Below are 15,943 nucleotides of genomic sequence, written 5' to 3'. Positions count from 1 at the left end.
AACAGTTTGAGCTCATTGAAATCATTACTTTGATTTGCACCTTAGCTATCTGGGGCCACTATCCTGTTCTTTCCCATCTTGAGTCCCCTCAGGGGTTACTTTATGGAGGTGGCTGCAGTGACTAAGGGCTTGGCAGCCGGGCAGCCCATTCCTCTCCATTTTGAGTTCCCTCTGGGCTCACCATGCAGCTGTAGTGGCTTGATGGCTTCAACATCCTTTGTTTACTCATATGTCAAACAACGTTTTTCATTTATACTTTGTAAGTAGCTGAACCAAGATTTGAATGACTTGGTTCATTCAAGGAACAGAAAACAGAAAAGAGGCTGATGCAGCTGGAGGGAGAGAAGATAGAGACATCCAAGTAAGATTGGAGAGAATCCTGGCCAGCTGTCCTGAGGCATGGTGAGGATAAGCTGGGGTGTGCGGAGAGAAGCTCCTCACCAAGTGGGGTTTCAGCAACCCCTGAGAGGGGTCCCACCACTTAACCCACCTGAACAGGCAGAAGGCTGCACACAAGTCAGCTCCCACCAGTGATAAAAGAAATACTCACAATTATGTAAAGTTTAAAAATAAAATAAAATTAGAAAAAAGAAATAAAATAAAGTTTTGCAGGAAAAAAATAAATAAAATAAATACTCTCACTTTGCTAGCCCCCCCTTTCAATTCTTGTCTTTTTTTCTTCCTTGTGGGTGCTAGCAAGTGAAATCAACCAAGGAAGTCAGTCTTAGGAATGGAATGCTTTCCCTTTGGCGCCCTGGTGCCCAGAAGGGGATCTTGGAATCTTCTGATAGAGATAAGAAGACTTTGGCCCAAGACCAGGCAGATATCCTCAGAGATGTGGGAGGTGGAAGACTTGAGATCGCGGGGGTGGGCTATGGAGCATCGGAGAAGCATCTAGCTTTCTCTTTTAGAATCTTCAAAGGATCGAAGCCTTTGTACACCAGTCAGGTCCGCGGGTCTGACCATCACAGAGACCCAGGCTCTCAAATCTAGATGCTCTCAGAATTCCTTTCCCTTGCTCGGCCCCCCACCCGCAGCTCCGCACTCCCCCAGATCGTCCACGCCTCCGCCGGACTCCGGCTGCCGACCTCTGATTGCTCCTAGCTCACGTCACTCCCAGTCTGGTCCCGCCCTCTAGGCGCTGTCATTGGTCACTGGGGGCCCGGTACGCGGTGGACGCGAGGGGAGGGGGAAACGAAGGGGAGGGGGCGGGAATTCCCGACTCGAGGCCGGAACCGAGCGGATGCCTTGTAGTGAGACCCTCCAGAGGTGAGTGCTGACTCCTAGAAAGCGGGATCGGGGTCGGCCACTCAGACCTCCCCGAGCCTACGAGCCGGAGTCCCAGCTCTCGCATTCTTCTTCAGCTTCCCGGCACTGTGGTGGCCTCAGACCCCGCCTCCCAGAGCCCGGACTTCCAGACACCGCCCTCAGTTGTTGGGTCAGCCCGTTCCGGGACCCCGGGCTCCTAGGGCCCCTCTTTGGTCTTCTGTCCCGACATCCCAGCCCGTGGCTTGCAACAGTCGCTCTCTGCTTTCAGAGAGATGGCGCTGGGGAAATGGGAGCGGGAAAGCAGCCCAACTCGCCCTGTTCAGGTGGTCCACGAAGCTATCCGTGACATCTCTTCTTGAACCCCTTTCGCTTCATCCATTCCTTCCTGGAGGGGGCGGCTGGCATCTACTTTGCTTAAAGGAGCCCAGCTCCCTAGTTTTCTGGGCGCCTCATGTGAAAGAGTAATGAGCTATTCACACAGTCCCATACCTCAGTTTCCCCCTTGCTAGGTCCCTGAATAAGTCACTTGAAAGGGATAAAATAGGGGAAAGAGGAATAGCCTCAGGTCAGCAGTGGATGAGTCACACTGGGATAGGGAAGGTTCGAAAGTGGCTGAGATGAGGGAGCTGTATTCTGCGGGCCATCCTTCCCTTTTCTTTGATCCCATATTTCCCTGTTACCACTTCCCCACTCACTCTGTCTTCCTAGGTCTGAGAGTCATTGGAGCTACCGCAGCCACCATGGGGCCCTGGGGAGAGCCAGAGCTCCTGGTGTGGCGCCCCGAGGCAGCAGCCTCAGAGGCCCCAGTGCCCATGGGACTGGAGGTGAAGTTGGGGGCCCTGGTGCTGTTGCTGGTGCTCACTCTCATCTGCAGTCTAGTGCCCGTCTGTGTGCTTCGGCGGCCGGGAGCTAACCCTGAAGCCTCAGGTAGGCCTCTCCTTTCCCGTTCCATGGATGCTTGGCTTAGGGAAGGCCCTGGGGTTAAGGAAGTGGACCTAAGTGGGGACAGCAAGAGTGACTATTGCTTTGATTGGGTAGTGGGGCCTAAAGGGGGTTCATTTACTCATTCCTCTGTGTTCACTCCTGCCCAGCCTCCCGCCAAAAAGCCCTGAGCCTTGTAAGCTGCTTTGCGGGCGGTGTCTTTCTGGCCACATGTCTCTTGGACCTGCTGCCTGACTACCTGGGTGCTATAGATGAGGCCCTGGCAGCCCTGCATGTGACGGTGAGCCCTGGTCATCTGCATGTGACCCTGTGTATGTGGGTATTCAATCACATACCTCCAGGAGAGGTGGTTTCTATGGATCTGTTCGTGCGTCACTCTATGACTGTGCGAGGACTCTTGGCCTGTGACCCCATGAGCTGTGATTTTTAGTCACAGAGCAGCACAACTCTGTGGGTTCTTAAGCCCTCAGTCCTTATGTGACCTCTGTGTACCCTTTGAGACAGTGTGAGGAACCTTATTGCCAGGTGCATGATCTACTTTGTGGGTGTCTCTAGTTCCAGCCTCCAGGAAGATAATAGTACTCCAAGAATCATCTTTACCCTCTCAGCACTTTCCGGAAGGGTTGGAGATAGAGCTCCCTACAGGCCTGGGATGGGTAGGAGGCAGTTTCTAGGGACCTGGAAGAAGGATATGGGGAAGATCATGTCCAAGGCACAGAACAGTCTTACTGGAAAAACTGAGACAGTTGGAGGAACTGAGGAAGTAACACTGACTGTGACCGTTTATATCTGTGACTGAGTGACCTGTGTCTGTGTGACTGTGTAAACCTGATTGTCCCTGTGACAGTATATGGCTTAGTGTGTGAGCACTTGGGAAAGAGGGCCAGTGCGTGGCCTACATGTCACGCTTTTCTAACGTCAGTGACTTTCAACTGGGGGTGATTTTGCCACCTCTCCAATCCACCGCCCCCTACCCCCCAGGAAACATTCAGTAATGAAATATTTTTGGTTGTCCCAACTCAGAGAAGGAAGGCTTGCCTTGCTCCTAGCATCTAATGAGTATAGGCTAGGGATGCTGCTAAAGATCCAACAGGGCGCAGGGCAGCCCTCTACAACAAAGAATTGTCCGATCCCAAATGTTAACATTGCCAAAATTGAGAAACCATGGCTTCCATGTAACACTGGGAGTGACACCATAATCTGTCCGGCTACGTGTCATCTCAGTATGGCACCAAGTGACTCTGTATTTTTGCATAACTGAGAGTGGCTCTGTGTCTGTGCGGGACCCCAGGTCTGTGTAACTGGGACTAAACCCTGCATCTGACTCTTCCTCTCCCTTCTTGGCTTGTCTCCTGAACTCCATGCTGTCCCCTCTGCCCACAGCTCCAGTTCCCTCTCCAAGAGTTCATCCTGGCCATGGGCTTCTTCCTGGTCCTGGTGATGGAGCAGATCACGCTGGCTTACAAGGAACAGTCAGGACCACCACCTCGAGAGGAGACGAGGGCTCTCCTGGGTACAGTGAATGGTGGGCCACAGCACTGGCACGATGGACTGGGGGTCCCACAGGCAGGCGGAGCCTCATCAGCTCCCTCAGCCCTGCGTGCCTGTGTATTGGTCTTCTCCTTGGCCCTGCATTCGGTGTTTGAAGGGCTGGCGGTGGGGCTGCAGCGAGACCAGGCTCGGGCCATGGAGTTGTGCCTGGCTTTGCTGCTCCATAAGGGTATCCTGGCAGTCAGCTTGTCCCTGCGGCTGCTGCAGAGCCACCTGCGAGCACAGGTGGTGGCTGGCTGTGGGATCCTCTTCTCATGCATGACACCCCTGGGCATTGGACTGGGTACAGCTCTGGCAGAGTCAGCTGGGCCACTGCACCAGCTTGCCCAGTCTGTGCTGGAGGGCATGGCGGCTGGCACCTTTCTCTACATCACCTTCCTGGAAATCCTGCCCCAGGAGTTGGCCACTTCTGAGCAGAGAATCCTCAAGGTCATTCTGCTTCTAGCAGGCTTTGCCCTGCTCACTGGCCTGCTCTTTATCCAAATCTAGAAAGCTCCAAGACAGGCAAGGAAGGTTGGGTACCATGTGCCCTTGACCTCCCTCCCCCTCTCCCAGTGTGTGGGGAAAAGCAAGGAGTGGGGAAGGGAGGTATTGAGGGCCAAAAAGTTCTCTGGGAGATAGGCTTGGAGCCTTTGAGACGGTTTGTCTAATGAGAGGAAATTGGGCACACAAGAGCCTGACCCCCAGGCCCAAGGGACAAAAGATGGTCAAGTCACTAGAGATATGATCAAGAGACAGTAGGATTGGGGAAGACAGTGAGTGCTAGTATCAGGGGTCAGACACTACACATAGGGACAAGCGGTTACTTGTAAGGCTGGAGGTGAGCACCCAACTGCTGTGGGGGAATTGAGGCATAGAGAAGGCACAGGCTGAGTTGGCAGTCCTATTGGTTCTAGCCCATTTCAGCCCTCTTTCACTTGGAGTGGTCTCCTCCTACTTTTCTTAGCTCCTACTTTCATATCTATCTTCCTCTTCCCTTCTCCCAGGGGACTAGTGCCAAATGGCCTCTTCCTGCCAGTTTTGGTACCTCCTCTGGCTTCTCCAGTCCTGCTCACTACTCTATTTTTAAAGTGCCAAATAAATCCCCTCCCTCTTTCTCAAAGCACAAGTGAAGGTGCTGAGCCCTGGCCAGCACATCAGTGGAAGGGGTCTGCTTGCTCCTTGTTTTGGTCCCAGATGGTGAGCTGTGGTAGAAATGTTTGCTGAGCTGGGGTTGGGGGCATGTTGGCAGGGTTACCATCCCCCACTACTGTGCTGCACCCTAGGAGTACTGAACATGCACATGGTGCCCCAAGCCTAGATGATAAACACTGAGCTGCCAAAACTTTTTTTTATACCAGAGGATCCCAAGGGGGGAGGGGAAGGCTCACCCCCAGGGTTATTTTTGGGGGAGGGAGGGCTATGCATAGGGCCATATTCTGTAAAATCTATTTTACTAACTGACCTGTTTTGGGAAATGTTACCCAAATAAAACAAGTTTCTATACATCTGTTCGGTATCTGATTCATTTGTCTTGGGAAAGGGGTGGGCACGTGGGGAATCTGAGAGAGTCTGAGTTTCAGATGTTTAGAGCTGTTTTAATATGCCTGGTCTTACTGTCTTCATTCAGGCCCCTCTAGTCCCTTTCCCAGAAAATGACCAAATTTTTCCTCTTGTCTCTTCCTGCTTCCCTCCCTGTCTCCACCCCTTCCTTTTCCTCCCCTTTTCCTTTACTCTCTTTGAACCCTCGCCCTTCGCATTTGTAGGCTCTGGACCAATATAGAACTACTTTTCCCAGTTTGCCTCACGCAGGGAGGAACCAACAGGGAGGAGCAAAATCCCGGGTCCCGGAGTCAACAGGGCTGCTGGGAAATGGTGTCCGTTTCCTCTCTCGTATTGCGTGACTGGGGCTGTTAAAGAGTCACGTAAACAAACTACAATTCCCGGCGATCCCCGCGCGCAGCAGGTCAGGGCTAGGCTGGGGCCGGGTTCGCGGTGCTCGCTGAGGCGGCGGCGGCGGCTACGGCTGGAAGAGCCGGGCCGGGGCCCGCGGCGGAGGCCGTGGCTTGTATTGGGAGGGTGGCGGGGAGGGACGGGGGAGGAAGATGGCGACGTCGGGAGCGAATGGGCCCGGTTCGGCCACGGCCTCAGCTTCCAATCCGCGTAAGTTTAGTGAGAAGATCGCGCTGCAGAAGCAGCGTCAGGCCGAGGAGACGGCGGCCTTCGAGGAGGTGATGATGGACATCGGCTCCACCCGGGTGAGGGGCCGCGCCGGGAAGCGGGAGCCGAGTAGAGCTGTCCCAGAGCGGGGAGCCGAGAGGCGGGGCGGGGGCGGGAGCCGTAGCGAAAGAGGCGGAACGCGGCAGTGGCAGCGGGCGCCGCCGTCTGGGAGGCGCGGGTGGAGGGTCCGAGGGCAGGAAGACGGATTTTGCGGGAGGAGGTAGAAACTCCTGAGAGGTTGGGGGGTTTGGGAACGACTGGGAACGCGGAATAAGTGAGGCAGGAATGGACACAGAGAGGAGATGGTCCCCGAAACTCTGAGGAGTTAGGATGTGGGTGGTCCTTGCGCATCTCTGATTGAGTTCTCTCAGGGACTCAGCATCTTCCATACTGGGTTATGGGGCGGGGGGGATGGCCTGCTTGCCCTAGTCTAGCTTCTCTGAATTGGTGATCTCCTCTTATCTGGTCCCTCTGCCTTGTTGTGCTACTCTCGGCACTTAGTATCTCCGGGAAAGGGCCCCATGAGTGGTTTGAACTGGGTACAGTGGGGCAGGAAGTCCCCTCCTGCGTCCCTTTGCTTCCTTTTTCAAATACTTTTTGTGGTTTCCTGACGTGAATGAAGGTGAGGTCCATTGCTCACAGACTGGTGCTTGGTATTTTGCCTTGGCCGCCTCGGAGGAGAGATAGGGCTTTGGAACTCGAAAGGAGGTAGGTAACCAGTAAGCTATCAGTAACCAGTAAGCTATCAGTTATGTGGAACCGATGCTTTGCTGAACTTTCTAGGAAGATGGACGTTTGGGGGGTTAGTTATAGGGTGCTTGGAGGGTCTTCTATGGGGAGGAAATATTCATTCCTACGCAGTTCCAGAAAGAAGGCATCCTGGCAGAATTGCTTCGGAAGCTACCTAGCCTCCGTGCACCCCCCTATCTTGGTGTCTTGCTTCCCAGGGCTGGATGTCAGGGAGAGGTGGGGTGGGAGTTTGCCCAGCTGGTATGCAGTCCTAATTTAGGGACACATTATTCTCAAACAGCAGGTGAGGATATTGCAGTGATCCCTCCTGGCTGGGAGTTAGAAGGAATGTAAAGCGTGATGGATGGCTGAACATGAGTACCACATTTCAAAGTTCTTTCTTCTGGTCTGACTGCCTTTGATTGAATCTGTTTGTGACTGGGACTCTGGTTGTATTTGTCTGTGTGTCTCCCTTACCTCTGTTGGTCTTTTTTGTGCTTTTTTACTTTTTTGAGTCTCTAGAGACCATGTGTCCTAGTTTTGGGGAGTCAGAGAAAGTTAGATGGGGAAGTAAATTGTGTGTGTGTGCACATAATCCCCTCTAACTGCTACGAGACTCCTGATCTAACTGTTGACTGCTCTCCTTTAGGAGCTTTTGATCAAGGTGGGGCAGAGACAAGAAGGTGGGCGAGAGGCTGACCTCCAGCTGACAGCTTGAGGCCATGCCCTCTGGACTGTGACGCCAGCGGAGGAACGGTGGGATCTAGGGCTAGTGTGTACACACAAAAGCTCAAAAGCTGGGCCTTCTTTCTTTGTGGTGCTTCAGTCTGTCCCTTCAACTCACCTTACCCCTGTTGGGTAACTTCTCTTCTGCACATAAAAAACCTAGGGCAAGCATGGTCTGTGCCTGGAGACCTAAAACTAGAGATTAGAGACCTGGAGTTCAGCCTGTTATCCGGCCAGCTGGGAGGTCTCATCTCAGGCAGATATGGGCTGTGGGACCTGTACTGCTGAGAACCTGGGGTTATCATATATATGAGTAGTGGTCTTAAAGTGTCCCACTGAACTCGCTGGACTGACCTCTTAGGACAGAGAGTCAATTCTGATGTTGGTCTGTGCACAACAGCATAAGCCATGGAAGCTCCTAGAAGTTACCACTGATCAGCTGCCTTGGGTCTCCTTGTTTGGCTGGTGGCAGAGGCTGAGCCTCAGAAGTAGATGCTCACCTCTCACAGAGGGACATGAGATCTTTAGGAAGACTAAAACCATGCCAGGCTGAGGGGTGTGGTGTCTTACTCCAGGGCCAGACACATCTCCCTAAAGTGGGGATGAGGCCAAGGAGATAGCTCTAGGCCAGGCTGGAGTAGACTACTGCTTCTCCCCACCACACACCCCCATTCTCCAGGCTCCCCTGCCAATTTAGGGGCTTTAGGACTAGGTAGAAGAATGCTTACTGGTCTCAGCTCTGTTTTTCCGGGTAGAAGAGCCATCATTTAGTTGTTCTATTTTCGGAGGCTCTGTGTAGCCTTCCTGAGGCTGGGCAAATGGCAGAGACCAAAAGCCTGTGCCTGCCGTCCAGAGCAAGAAGGAAAGAGACTGGCAGTCATGGCTCTACGGCATCCACCTGTGACCCTTCCCTTGTCTTCCAATTAGTCCTGTACGCATCTGGAAGGGAAAGCAGAGTTGCCTAATAGTCACTCTGCCCCAGGAATTAACCCAGGTGATTAGCCTGGGGGCTCCTGGCAGCCCCTCAGGAACTCTCTTTAGACTGATGCCAACTGGGACAGGCCCTGAGTAGAGTGTTAGGTTCTCCCTGGCAGGGTGATGCCAGGCATGAGTGATAGCATGGATGGGGGCAGCTGCAGAAGAGCTAGAGCAGATTGTTTGTACTGGGTCTCACTGGGTCTTTCCCCCAGCAGTGGCTTTTCTTCTGGCAGGTCTCTTGAAAGCATCAGCAATAGTAACGTGTCCTGGAGACAGGGATGGCAAACGTGGCTACAGGAACAGTGCTCAGGACCCTCCCTGACGTTCCCATCTGTCCTCCATGTCTCAGTTACAGGCCCAAAAACTTCGGCTGGCGTACACAAGGAGCTCCCACTATGGTGGCTCTCTGCCCAATGTGAACCAGATTGGCTGTGGCCTAGCCGAGTTCCAGGTGAGTGGACGCTGGCTTGCAGGGTGTCAGGGGTGGAGAGCAGGCTCTCAGGGGGCTTCCTCTGTTGACTTGCCTGTCTCTTTTGGCAGAGCCCCCTCCACTCCCCTCTGGATTCATCTCGGAGCACTCGACATCACGGGCTGGTGGAACGGGTGCAGCGAGATCCCCGAAGAATGGTGTCCCCACTTCGCCGCTACGCCCGCCACATATCCTTCACCGAGGGGCTGCGCAGTCTGGCGGGTGGTGGGGTGGGGTTCCTCGGGAGCTCATGGTGGGAAAAGGGACTTGAGGTGCTGTCCAGTCCCATCTTGCAGAAGCTTCTTTTCCCAGTCTCCTTGAAAAGTGACGTTTGGCCCTTCTGTCAGCGCTGGCTCCTGTGACGGAGCTGTCCCTCCTGTGGTTGTGCCCACCATCTCTGGCTGGTGCTGACCTGCTTTACTTCAGCTTGCTCTTTGCTGCTAGATGCACGGCTCCCTGACAACTCATGCTACAAGGGTTTTGCTTCCCTCCTGCTCACATTTCTGTTTGTGGCATTCAATCTTAGAGACCGTCACAACAACCTGTCTCCCCCAAAGGCTGCTTATACAATCATCTATTTTTTCTGACTCCATTAGGCCCGATTCCCTTTTTTCTCTTCCATTCTTTGTCCTTATTTTTGCCCGTGTAGAGGAGGAGAAAAAAAAAGGTGTTTGTTTCTTAAAACAACTCATCTGCTGCCTCCATTATTTTTCTCTTATCTGGTCTCTCTTCCACCCATCCCCTCCTCACTTTTTCCCTTAACTGGTGCTCTTCACATTGACAGCTCTCCCTATAGTCCTGCCTATTTATCTCCTCCCCCGGAGTCCAGCTGGCGGAGGTCAGTGTCCAGGGCAGGCAGGATCTCCTGCCCACTCTCTGACTTGTCTCTGGCTGGAGCTGGAGTTGAGTCTGGGCCTGCTTGGCCAGGCTTTCAGCCATACCTCCTCCCACAATGGCAGGGCTGGGAGGGGTGGGGGTAGGTGGAGTAATGGGTCAGAGTCCAGTCTTGGCCATGTTGACACGGGTGGCCAAGCCTCCCTGTCCAGCCAGAGCAGGACCAATGGTAGCTGGGGTGTGTGTGTGTGAGGGGGAGGGGAGACGGGCAGGGTGGCAGGTGAAAGTGGCTGCCTTCTATCAAGAGTGGGTACACTCAGATTCGGAACCCCTCCCCTGTCCATCTTATCCCTAATATTCATACCCAGCACATATGCTAGGCTCTAAGATTCCTATTCAGCTTGTCCTGACAGATAGAAGTTGAGGATTTCCAGATCTTAGGTTGTTTGTGGAGAGGGTTCACGGATCACAAGTATCAGAAGGATCAGAAAGAAAGAGGCATGAGCCTGGGTGCCCAGCCCTCTTGGCTGCCCCACATTCCCCGCCTGCTCCCAATACCTGTCTTCTGGTCCTTATGAGCCTTCCTCCTCATGACTTTGTTTTTCCATCCCAGGACAATGCCCTGGGGCAGTTTCCCTGCAGAGAAGGGACAGTTGTTTCGACTACCATCTGCACTTAACAGGTGATGGCCCTTGCCTTCTTTAGGCCACATCTCTCCTTATCTGTAGTTTCTGGGGCCCTGTTCCCTCACCCAACCCTGTCCCAGCCCAGCTAGTGTTTTCCCCTACTGAGCAGGGCATGAGGAGCAGGAAGACTGTCATGGGTGCCAGCTCATCTCTGTTCCCCTCACAGGACAAGCTCTGACTCTGCCCTTCACACAAGCGTGATGAACCCCAGCCCTCAGGACACGTATCCAAGCCCTGCACCCCCCAGCGTCCTGCCGAGCCGCCGTGGAGGTAAGCAGCCATGTCCCAGGGTGAGGTCAATCCATGGAACTTTTGTCTGAAGCAGGTAGGCAGGTGGGCACTACAGCCAACTCCACCACATACAGCCACTCCGTCCTTTGCAGGTTGTCTGGACGGTGAGATGGACTCCAAAGGTATGTGTTCCTCACCGCATTCAGTATGTGGGGGTACTGAATGCCAGAGAATTTCTGGGCTGGTGCTGGGGGCTTTGTTCAGAGCCAGGGAGGGATCTCCCTCCTGCCTGCATCTGATTCCTACCCTGCCTTACTGCCTTCTCCAACCCTCTCACCACCAGTCTTTCTCTTTCAAGTCCCTGCTATTGAGGAGAACTTGCTAGATGATAAGCACTTGTTGAAACCATGGGATGCTAAGAAGGTAGGCATGGCCCACTGTCCCTCTTCTTTCCATGGAGCAGGTCTTCAGGGTTCTCCACTGAGCTCTGTCCTCATCTGCCACCTTCTTCCTTCTCTCCTCAGCTGTCCTCGTCCTCCTCCCGACCTCGGTCCTGTGAAGTCCCTGGAATTAAGTAAGTACTCAATGAGGTCAGCTGAGGTGGGGAGGGCTGTAAAGGGAACTGTGGGCTGCTGGGCTCTGCTCTTTGCTGACCACTGCCCCATTACATCTTGTCTTCTTTCCCAGCATCTTCCCGTCTCCTGACCAGCCTGCCACTGTGCCTGTCCTCCCACCTGCCATGAACACGGGAGGCTCCCTACCTGACCTCACCAACCTGCACTTTCCCCCACCGCTACCCACCCCCCTGGACCCAGAGGAGACAGCCTATCCCAGCCTGAGTGGGGGCAGCAGTACCTCCAATTTGACCCACACCATGACCCACCTGGGCATCAGCGGGGGCCTGGCCCTGGGCCCAGGCTATGATGCGCCAGGTGAGTGGCTGTCCTGGCTGTGTGTCCCTGGGGTGCTGTCTAGCTGGAGGGACAAAGGGGTGGGAAGCTCGAGCACCTAGGATTTTCCTGTGGCTGCCCACACCCCACCCTTCGTCTGTCCCCCCCAGTTTCCCTCACTGCAGTCGTCTGCCAGTGAGAGCTGGTGAGTGTGGCTGTTCCTCAAAAGAAGATGGAGAGCAGCCCCAAATGTGCAATGCCAGTCTGACTGTCAGGGACAGAGTAGGGAGGACATCGTGTTGCCACTTTCATAGTCTGGTCACTGCTACCCATTCCGAGCAGAAGGGGCCCAGTTCCCATCAGTAATGTTGACATTTCTGGTTTTTTGTCTGTGCCTACAGGACTTCATTCACCTCTCAGCCACCCATCCTTTCAGTCCTCCCTAAGCAATCCCAACCTCCAGGCTTCCCTGAGCAGTCCTCAGCCCCAGCTCCAGGGCTCCCACAGTCACCCCTCACTGCCTGCCTCCTCCTTGGCCCGCCACGCACTGCCCACCACCTCCCTGGGCCACCCCTCGCTCAGTGCCCCGGCCCTCTCCTCCTCCTCTTCCTCCTCTTCCGCTTCCTCTCCGGTGCTGGGGGCCCCCCCTTACCCAGCTTCTGCCCCTGGGGCCTCCCCCCGCCACCGCCGTGTGCCCCTCAGTCCCCTGAGTTTGCCCGCGGGCCCAGCCGACGCCAGAAGGTCCCAACAGCAACTGCCCAAACAGTTTTCGCCAACAATGTCACCCACCTTGTCTTCCATCACTCAGGTATGCGTGGCTGCCTTCCCTACATGTCTGTCTTCCCCTCCTTCTGCCGAGTTCTCTCCCTCCCACCCTGCTTTCTTCCAGTACCTCTTCTCCTTCACTCCTGGTGTTATCCGTCCCCATCCACTCCATCCTCTACAAGCCCGGCTTGGATCCATCTTCTTTCCTCTTGGCTTTAAGAATGCAAACCCTGGGGTTCAGCTTTCTAGTTTCAAATCCTGGCCCCACCTCTTAGCAGCAGTCTCCTTCAATGTTTATTTAACTCCTGTGAGCCTCAGCATCCTCAGGCCAGCAATGTAAGAATCAGAGGCAATCACATGCGGGAAGCGCTCGGCACCGTGCCCAGCCCAGCTGCACACTCACCAGATGACCGCTTGTCCTTTCCTTTTCTCTCTCTTTTTGGTTCCTGTCCTCTTTTCTTGTCTTTTTCCTCCTGCCTCCATCCTGCCCCACTCCCTCTCCCATCTCCTCACCTGCCTTCTTAGATTTCATAGAGACTGTCCAGTGATGGATCCCAGTCCCTTCATTTTACAGACGACGTTGGGGCCCAGAGGGAAAGTGACTTTCCCAAGTTTACACAGCATGTGAGGGAAGAGTTGGGACCAGAACCCCAAATTCTTGGTTTAGGGCTTTTCCCTCGAGGCTGATGTCCTTAGCTCTTCCCTCCTTCCCTCCCCTCTCCCCCTTTCCGTTCTCTCTGCTCCTCTTCTCCTTTCACCCTGATGCTCTCCTTTCCCTCTCCTCCGTTCTCGTTTCCCTTCCTCCTTTGTTGTTCTTCCCTGGAATGTGTGTTTTGTGTTCCATCTTGACGCAGACCCCCTTTTCTGTAGGAAAGGCTAAGGCCAGGCCAGCAAGGGCTCTGCTCCCCCGGGACTTGGAGGGAGCCTAATCACCAGCTCCTTTCAACCCTCCTTCCTCTCGCAGTCCTCTGGCCTCTTCAGGGCTTTAGAACAGTTGTCAAGGTCATTGTTGTGTGATCAGTAGCTTGTGAGGTGTCTCACAAGTAGTTGATTACTGATAGTAGAGTACCCCAGTTTAAGATTCGTTGCCTCCTGGAGTGGATTCAGAATGTCCTTGTGTTAACCTCATTCAGTCGCTTGCATTCCGAGATGCTGTTTTGAAAGTAGTTGCCCCCCAGCGATGCCCAATGGAACGCTTTTGGTTTTGTGTTGAGGATGGCTGCAGCTGAAGAGGGTGGGAAGCCCTGACAAAGAGTTCCTCTGAAGGGGCACACTGAGGGGTAAGCTTCTCCCTTTTTGCTTGCCTCTCTTCAGGGCGTCGCCCTGGATACCAGTAAGCTGCCCACCGACCAGCGGCTGCCTCCATACCCATACAGCCCCCCAAGTTTGGTTCTGCCCACCCAGCAACCCACCCCAAAGCCTCTGCAGCAGCCAGGGCTGCCCTCTCAGGCCTGCTCAGTGCAGCCCTCAGGGGGCCAGCCCCCAGGCAGGCAGCTGCAGTATGGGACACTGTACCCGCCCGGACCCAGTGGGCACGGGCAACAGTCTTACCACCGGTCGATGAGTGACTTCAGCCTGGGGAACGTGAGTACCTGGGTCTCTAGCTCAGAAGCAGGGGAGGGGATGGAGGTGGGTCAAAAGAGCTGAGTGGTATTGAGGGGGGCACTCTGAATTGGAGCATCTAGGTGGGGGAGAGCCTTCTTTCTTCCACCTGGGTAATACAATCCCATCAACTTGGGGCTCCTCTCTCGCTGCATTTGCCCCCACTCCTGCCCGTCTGGCCCAGCCCCCTCCACGCAGCTTGCTCTTTGGTGATTGCTGCTCTGACCCATCGTCTTCCTGGCACGTGCGTGCTCTGTCCCAGTAGGCACGGTGCCCTCACCTCCTCTGGGCCTGCGTTCTCTTCTGTCACTGTGCTTGTTGCCATTTCCCTCTATCTCTGCTTTTGTTCCGCAGTGTGGGAGGTGAGGTGGGGTAGAGAGAGGTGAATGAAGATGACTGGGCAAGGTGGGGGTGTGAGCAGTGCTCAGCAAAGCCAGGCAGTAACTGAAGCCCACTTACTCCAGGCTTGTCTGTGTGTCCATAGCTGGAGCAGTTCAACATGGAGAACCCATCGACCAGCCTGGCGCTGGATCCCCCTGGCTTTTCCGAAGGGCCTGGCTTCTTAGGGGGTGAGGGACCAGTGAGTGGCCCCCAGGACCCTCACGCCCTCAACCACCAGAACGTAACCCACTGTTCCCGCCACGGCTCAGGGCCTAACGTCATCCTCACAGGTGAGAGGTGTGGACAGTGACTGAGGATGGAGGAGGGCGGGATACATTGGGTGGCTCAGCAGGAGACTGGGCAGGTAGGGGGGCGGTCTTGGAAGAGTTCATGAGGCGTGGGGGGGTCTCACTCGTCTCTTCCGTCCACACAGGAGACGCCTCCCCAGGCTTCTCCAAGGAGATTGCAGCGGCCCTGGCCGGAGTGCCGGGCTTCGAGGTGTCGGCAGCTGGGCTGGGGCTGGGGCTGGGGCTGGAGGAGGAGCTGCGCATGGAGCCACTGGGCCTGGAGGGGCTCAGCATGCTGAGTGACCCCTGCGCCCTGCTGCCTGATCCGGCTGTGGAGGACTCGTTCCGCAGTGACCGGCTGCAGTGAGGCCACCTCAGCGCCATCCCTCTTCTCGGCCCTGTCCCTTGTCACTGTCCCTTTCCTCCCTTCCCCCTGGCCAGTAGAGGTGCCACTCTCTGCCCCCAGATCCTCTTTCTGACATGAACAAAGGATCCCAAGAATGAGAAAAGGCAAGGGGTTTTTTCCAGGTGGCCCCTGAATTCTGCACAAGGTGGGGGCACCTGGGGGAGCTCAAGGGAGGGCCTAAAGCACTTGTAACTTTGAACCGTCTGTCTGGAGGTCAGAGCCTGTTGGAAAGTGGGGGGTAGAGGGGAGCCCCGGAGGCAGGGCTTGTCCGGATGCCTAGGGGTGGGCAGTGCCAGCCCCTCCTCACCGCTCTTCCCCTTGCAGTGGAGGAGAGAGCCAGAGTGGATATTATTTTTTATTAAATATATTATATGTTAATAAAAAAATCCTATTAAATCTTTGGTGTGGTTGGCTCCTGTTTGGGATACAGCTGGGGATCAAGCGAGTCCTTGGGGACATAAGTCTTCGCCTGCTATGCTTTTTTTTTTTTAATTTGCTGTGCCAAGTCTTAGTTGCAGCATGCGGGACCTTCATTGCATTCGGGGCATGTGGGATCTAGTTCCCTGATCAGGGATCAAGCCTGGGCATTGGGAGCATGGAGTCTTACCCACTGGAACACCAGGGAAGTCCCCTATTATGCATTTTGCATCTTCTCAACACCTTGTGGTTTGTGGAGGGGCCCCCAAAGCCTCAGAATTTGTACTCAGCACCGGACATAGGGCTGCAGGCCGGGTGTAGACCCCGTGGCAGCACAGCTGCCTTCTCACCTGCCCAGGGCCTTGCTGGGGCGTCAGGGGACAGGGGCTTTGACTGCTGCTGCTCTTCCTCAAACTTGAGACCCTGGCAGCGAGTCAGGAGGTGAGAAGGTGACTGCTGGTTGAGCTCTCAGCTCTGGATATTTCTGGTAGAATGACCCCACCTCTCCAGAGGTGTATCTGGCCTCAGTGCTAAGGCTTCCAAGGAGAGAGGGTTTAAAAACTACTAAGGCCAGATAGTAA

General features: G+C 54.8%; 2 protein-coding genes across 3 annotated transcripts; both read left to right on the top strand.

Moving 5' to 3' along the window:
• Positions 1-1,169: 1,169 nt before the first annotated feature.
• Positions 1,170-5,247, top strand: SLC39A1 (solute carrier family 39 member 1). 2 transcript variants are annotated; one of them, XM_005910025.3, is made up of 4 exons: positions 1,170-1,269; positions 1,978-2,196; positions 2,361-2,491; positions 3,595-5,247. In XM_005910025.3, exons 2-4 carry the CDS (start codon positions 2,010-2,012, stop codon positions 4,249-4,251), a joined length of 975 nt encoding a protein of 324 aa, XP_005910087.1. In that variant the 5' UTR covers positions 1,170-1,269; positions 1,978-2,009; the 3' UTR covers positions 4,252-5,247. The 2 variants fall into 2 exon arrangements, with proteins under 2 accessions (XP_005910087.1, XP_014338548.1); XM_014483062.2 differs by lacking the exon at positions 1,170-1,269 and adding an exon at positions 1,444-1,592.
• Positions 5,248-5,717: 470 nt separating this feature from the next.
• On the top strand, positions 5,718-15,341 carry CRTC2 (CREB regulated transcription coactivator 2). The gene is made up of 14 exons (XM_005910024.2): positions 5,718-5,999; positions 8,744-8,845; positions 8,935-9,051; positions 9,640-9,701; positions 10,311-10,379; positions 10,550-10,653; positions 10,767-10,796; positions 10,973-11,037; positions 11,139-11,188; positions 11,302-11,546; positions 11,906-12,312; positions 13,584-13,853; positions 14,356-14,542; positions 14,686-15,341. Exons 1-14 carry the CDS (start codon positions 5,847-5,849, stop codon positions 14,904-14,906), a joined length of 2,082 nt encoding a protein of 693 aa, XP_005910086.1. The 5' UTR covers positions 5,718-5,846; the 3' UTR covers positions 14,907-15,341.
• The last annotated feature ends 602 nt before the right edge of the window (positions 15,342-15,943 follow it).

Source organism: Bos mutus, chromosome 3, assembly GCF_027580195.1.
Source record: "Bos mutus isolate GX-2022 chromosome 3, NWIPB_WYAK_1.1, whole genome shotgun sequence".
Taxonomy (NCBI): Eukaryota; Metazoa; Chordata; class Mammalia; order Artiodactyla; family Bovidae; genus Bos; species Bos mutus.
The sequence above is the reverse complement of the archived record's forward strand: the minus strand, read 5'-3'. Positions and strand labels throughout refer to the sequence as shown.

Excerpts from the sequence above, each read along its gene's own strand:
- SLC39A1 (XM_014483062.2), top strand. The coding sequence starts at position 1,556 with ATGGGAGCGGGAAAGCAGCCCAACTCGCCCTGTTCAG. Across the intron at positions 1,593-1,977 it reads GCCCAACTCGCCCTGTTCAG|GTCTGAGAGTCATTGGAGCT; the intron begins GTGGTCCACGAA and ends CTGTCTTCCTAG. Across the intron at positions 2,197-2,360 it reads AGCTAACCCTGAAGCCTCAG|CCTCCCGCCAAAAAGCCCTG; the intron begins GTAGGCCTCTCC and ends ACTCCTGCCCAG.
- CRTC2 (XM_005910024.2), top strand. The coding sequence starts at position 5,847 with ATGGCGACGTCGGGAGCGAATGGGCCCGGTTCGGCCACGGCCTCAGCT. Across the intron at positions 10,797-10,972 it reads CGGTGAGATGGACTCCAAAG|TCCCTGCTATTGAGGAGAAC; the intron begins GTATGTGTTCCT and ends TTCTCTTTCAAG. Across the intron at positions 11,189-11,301 it reads TGTGAAGTCCCTGGAATTAA|CATCTTCCCGTCTCCTGACC; the intron begins GTAAGTACTCAA and ends CTTCTTTCCCAG.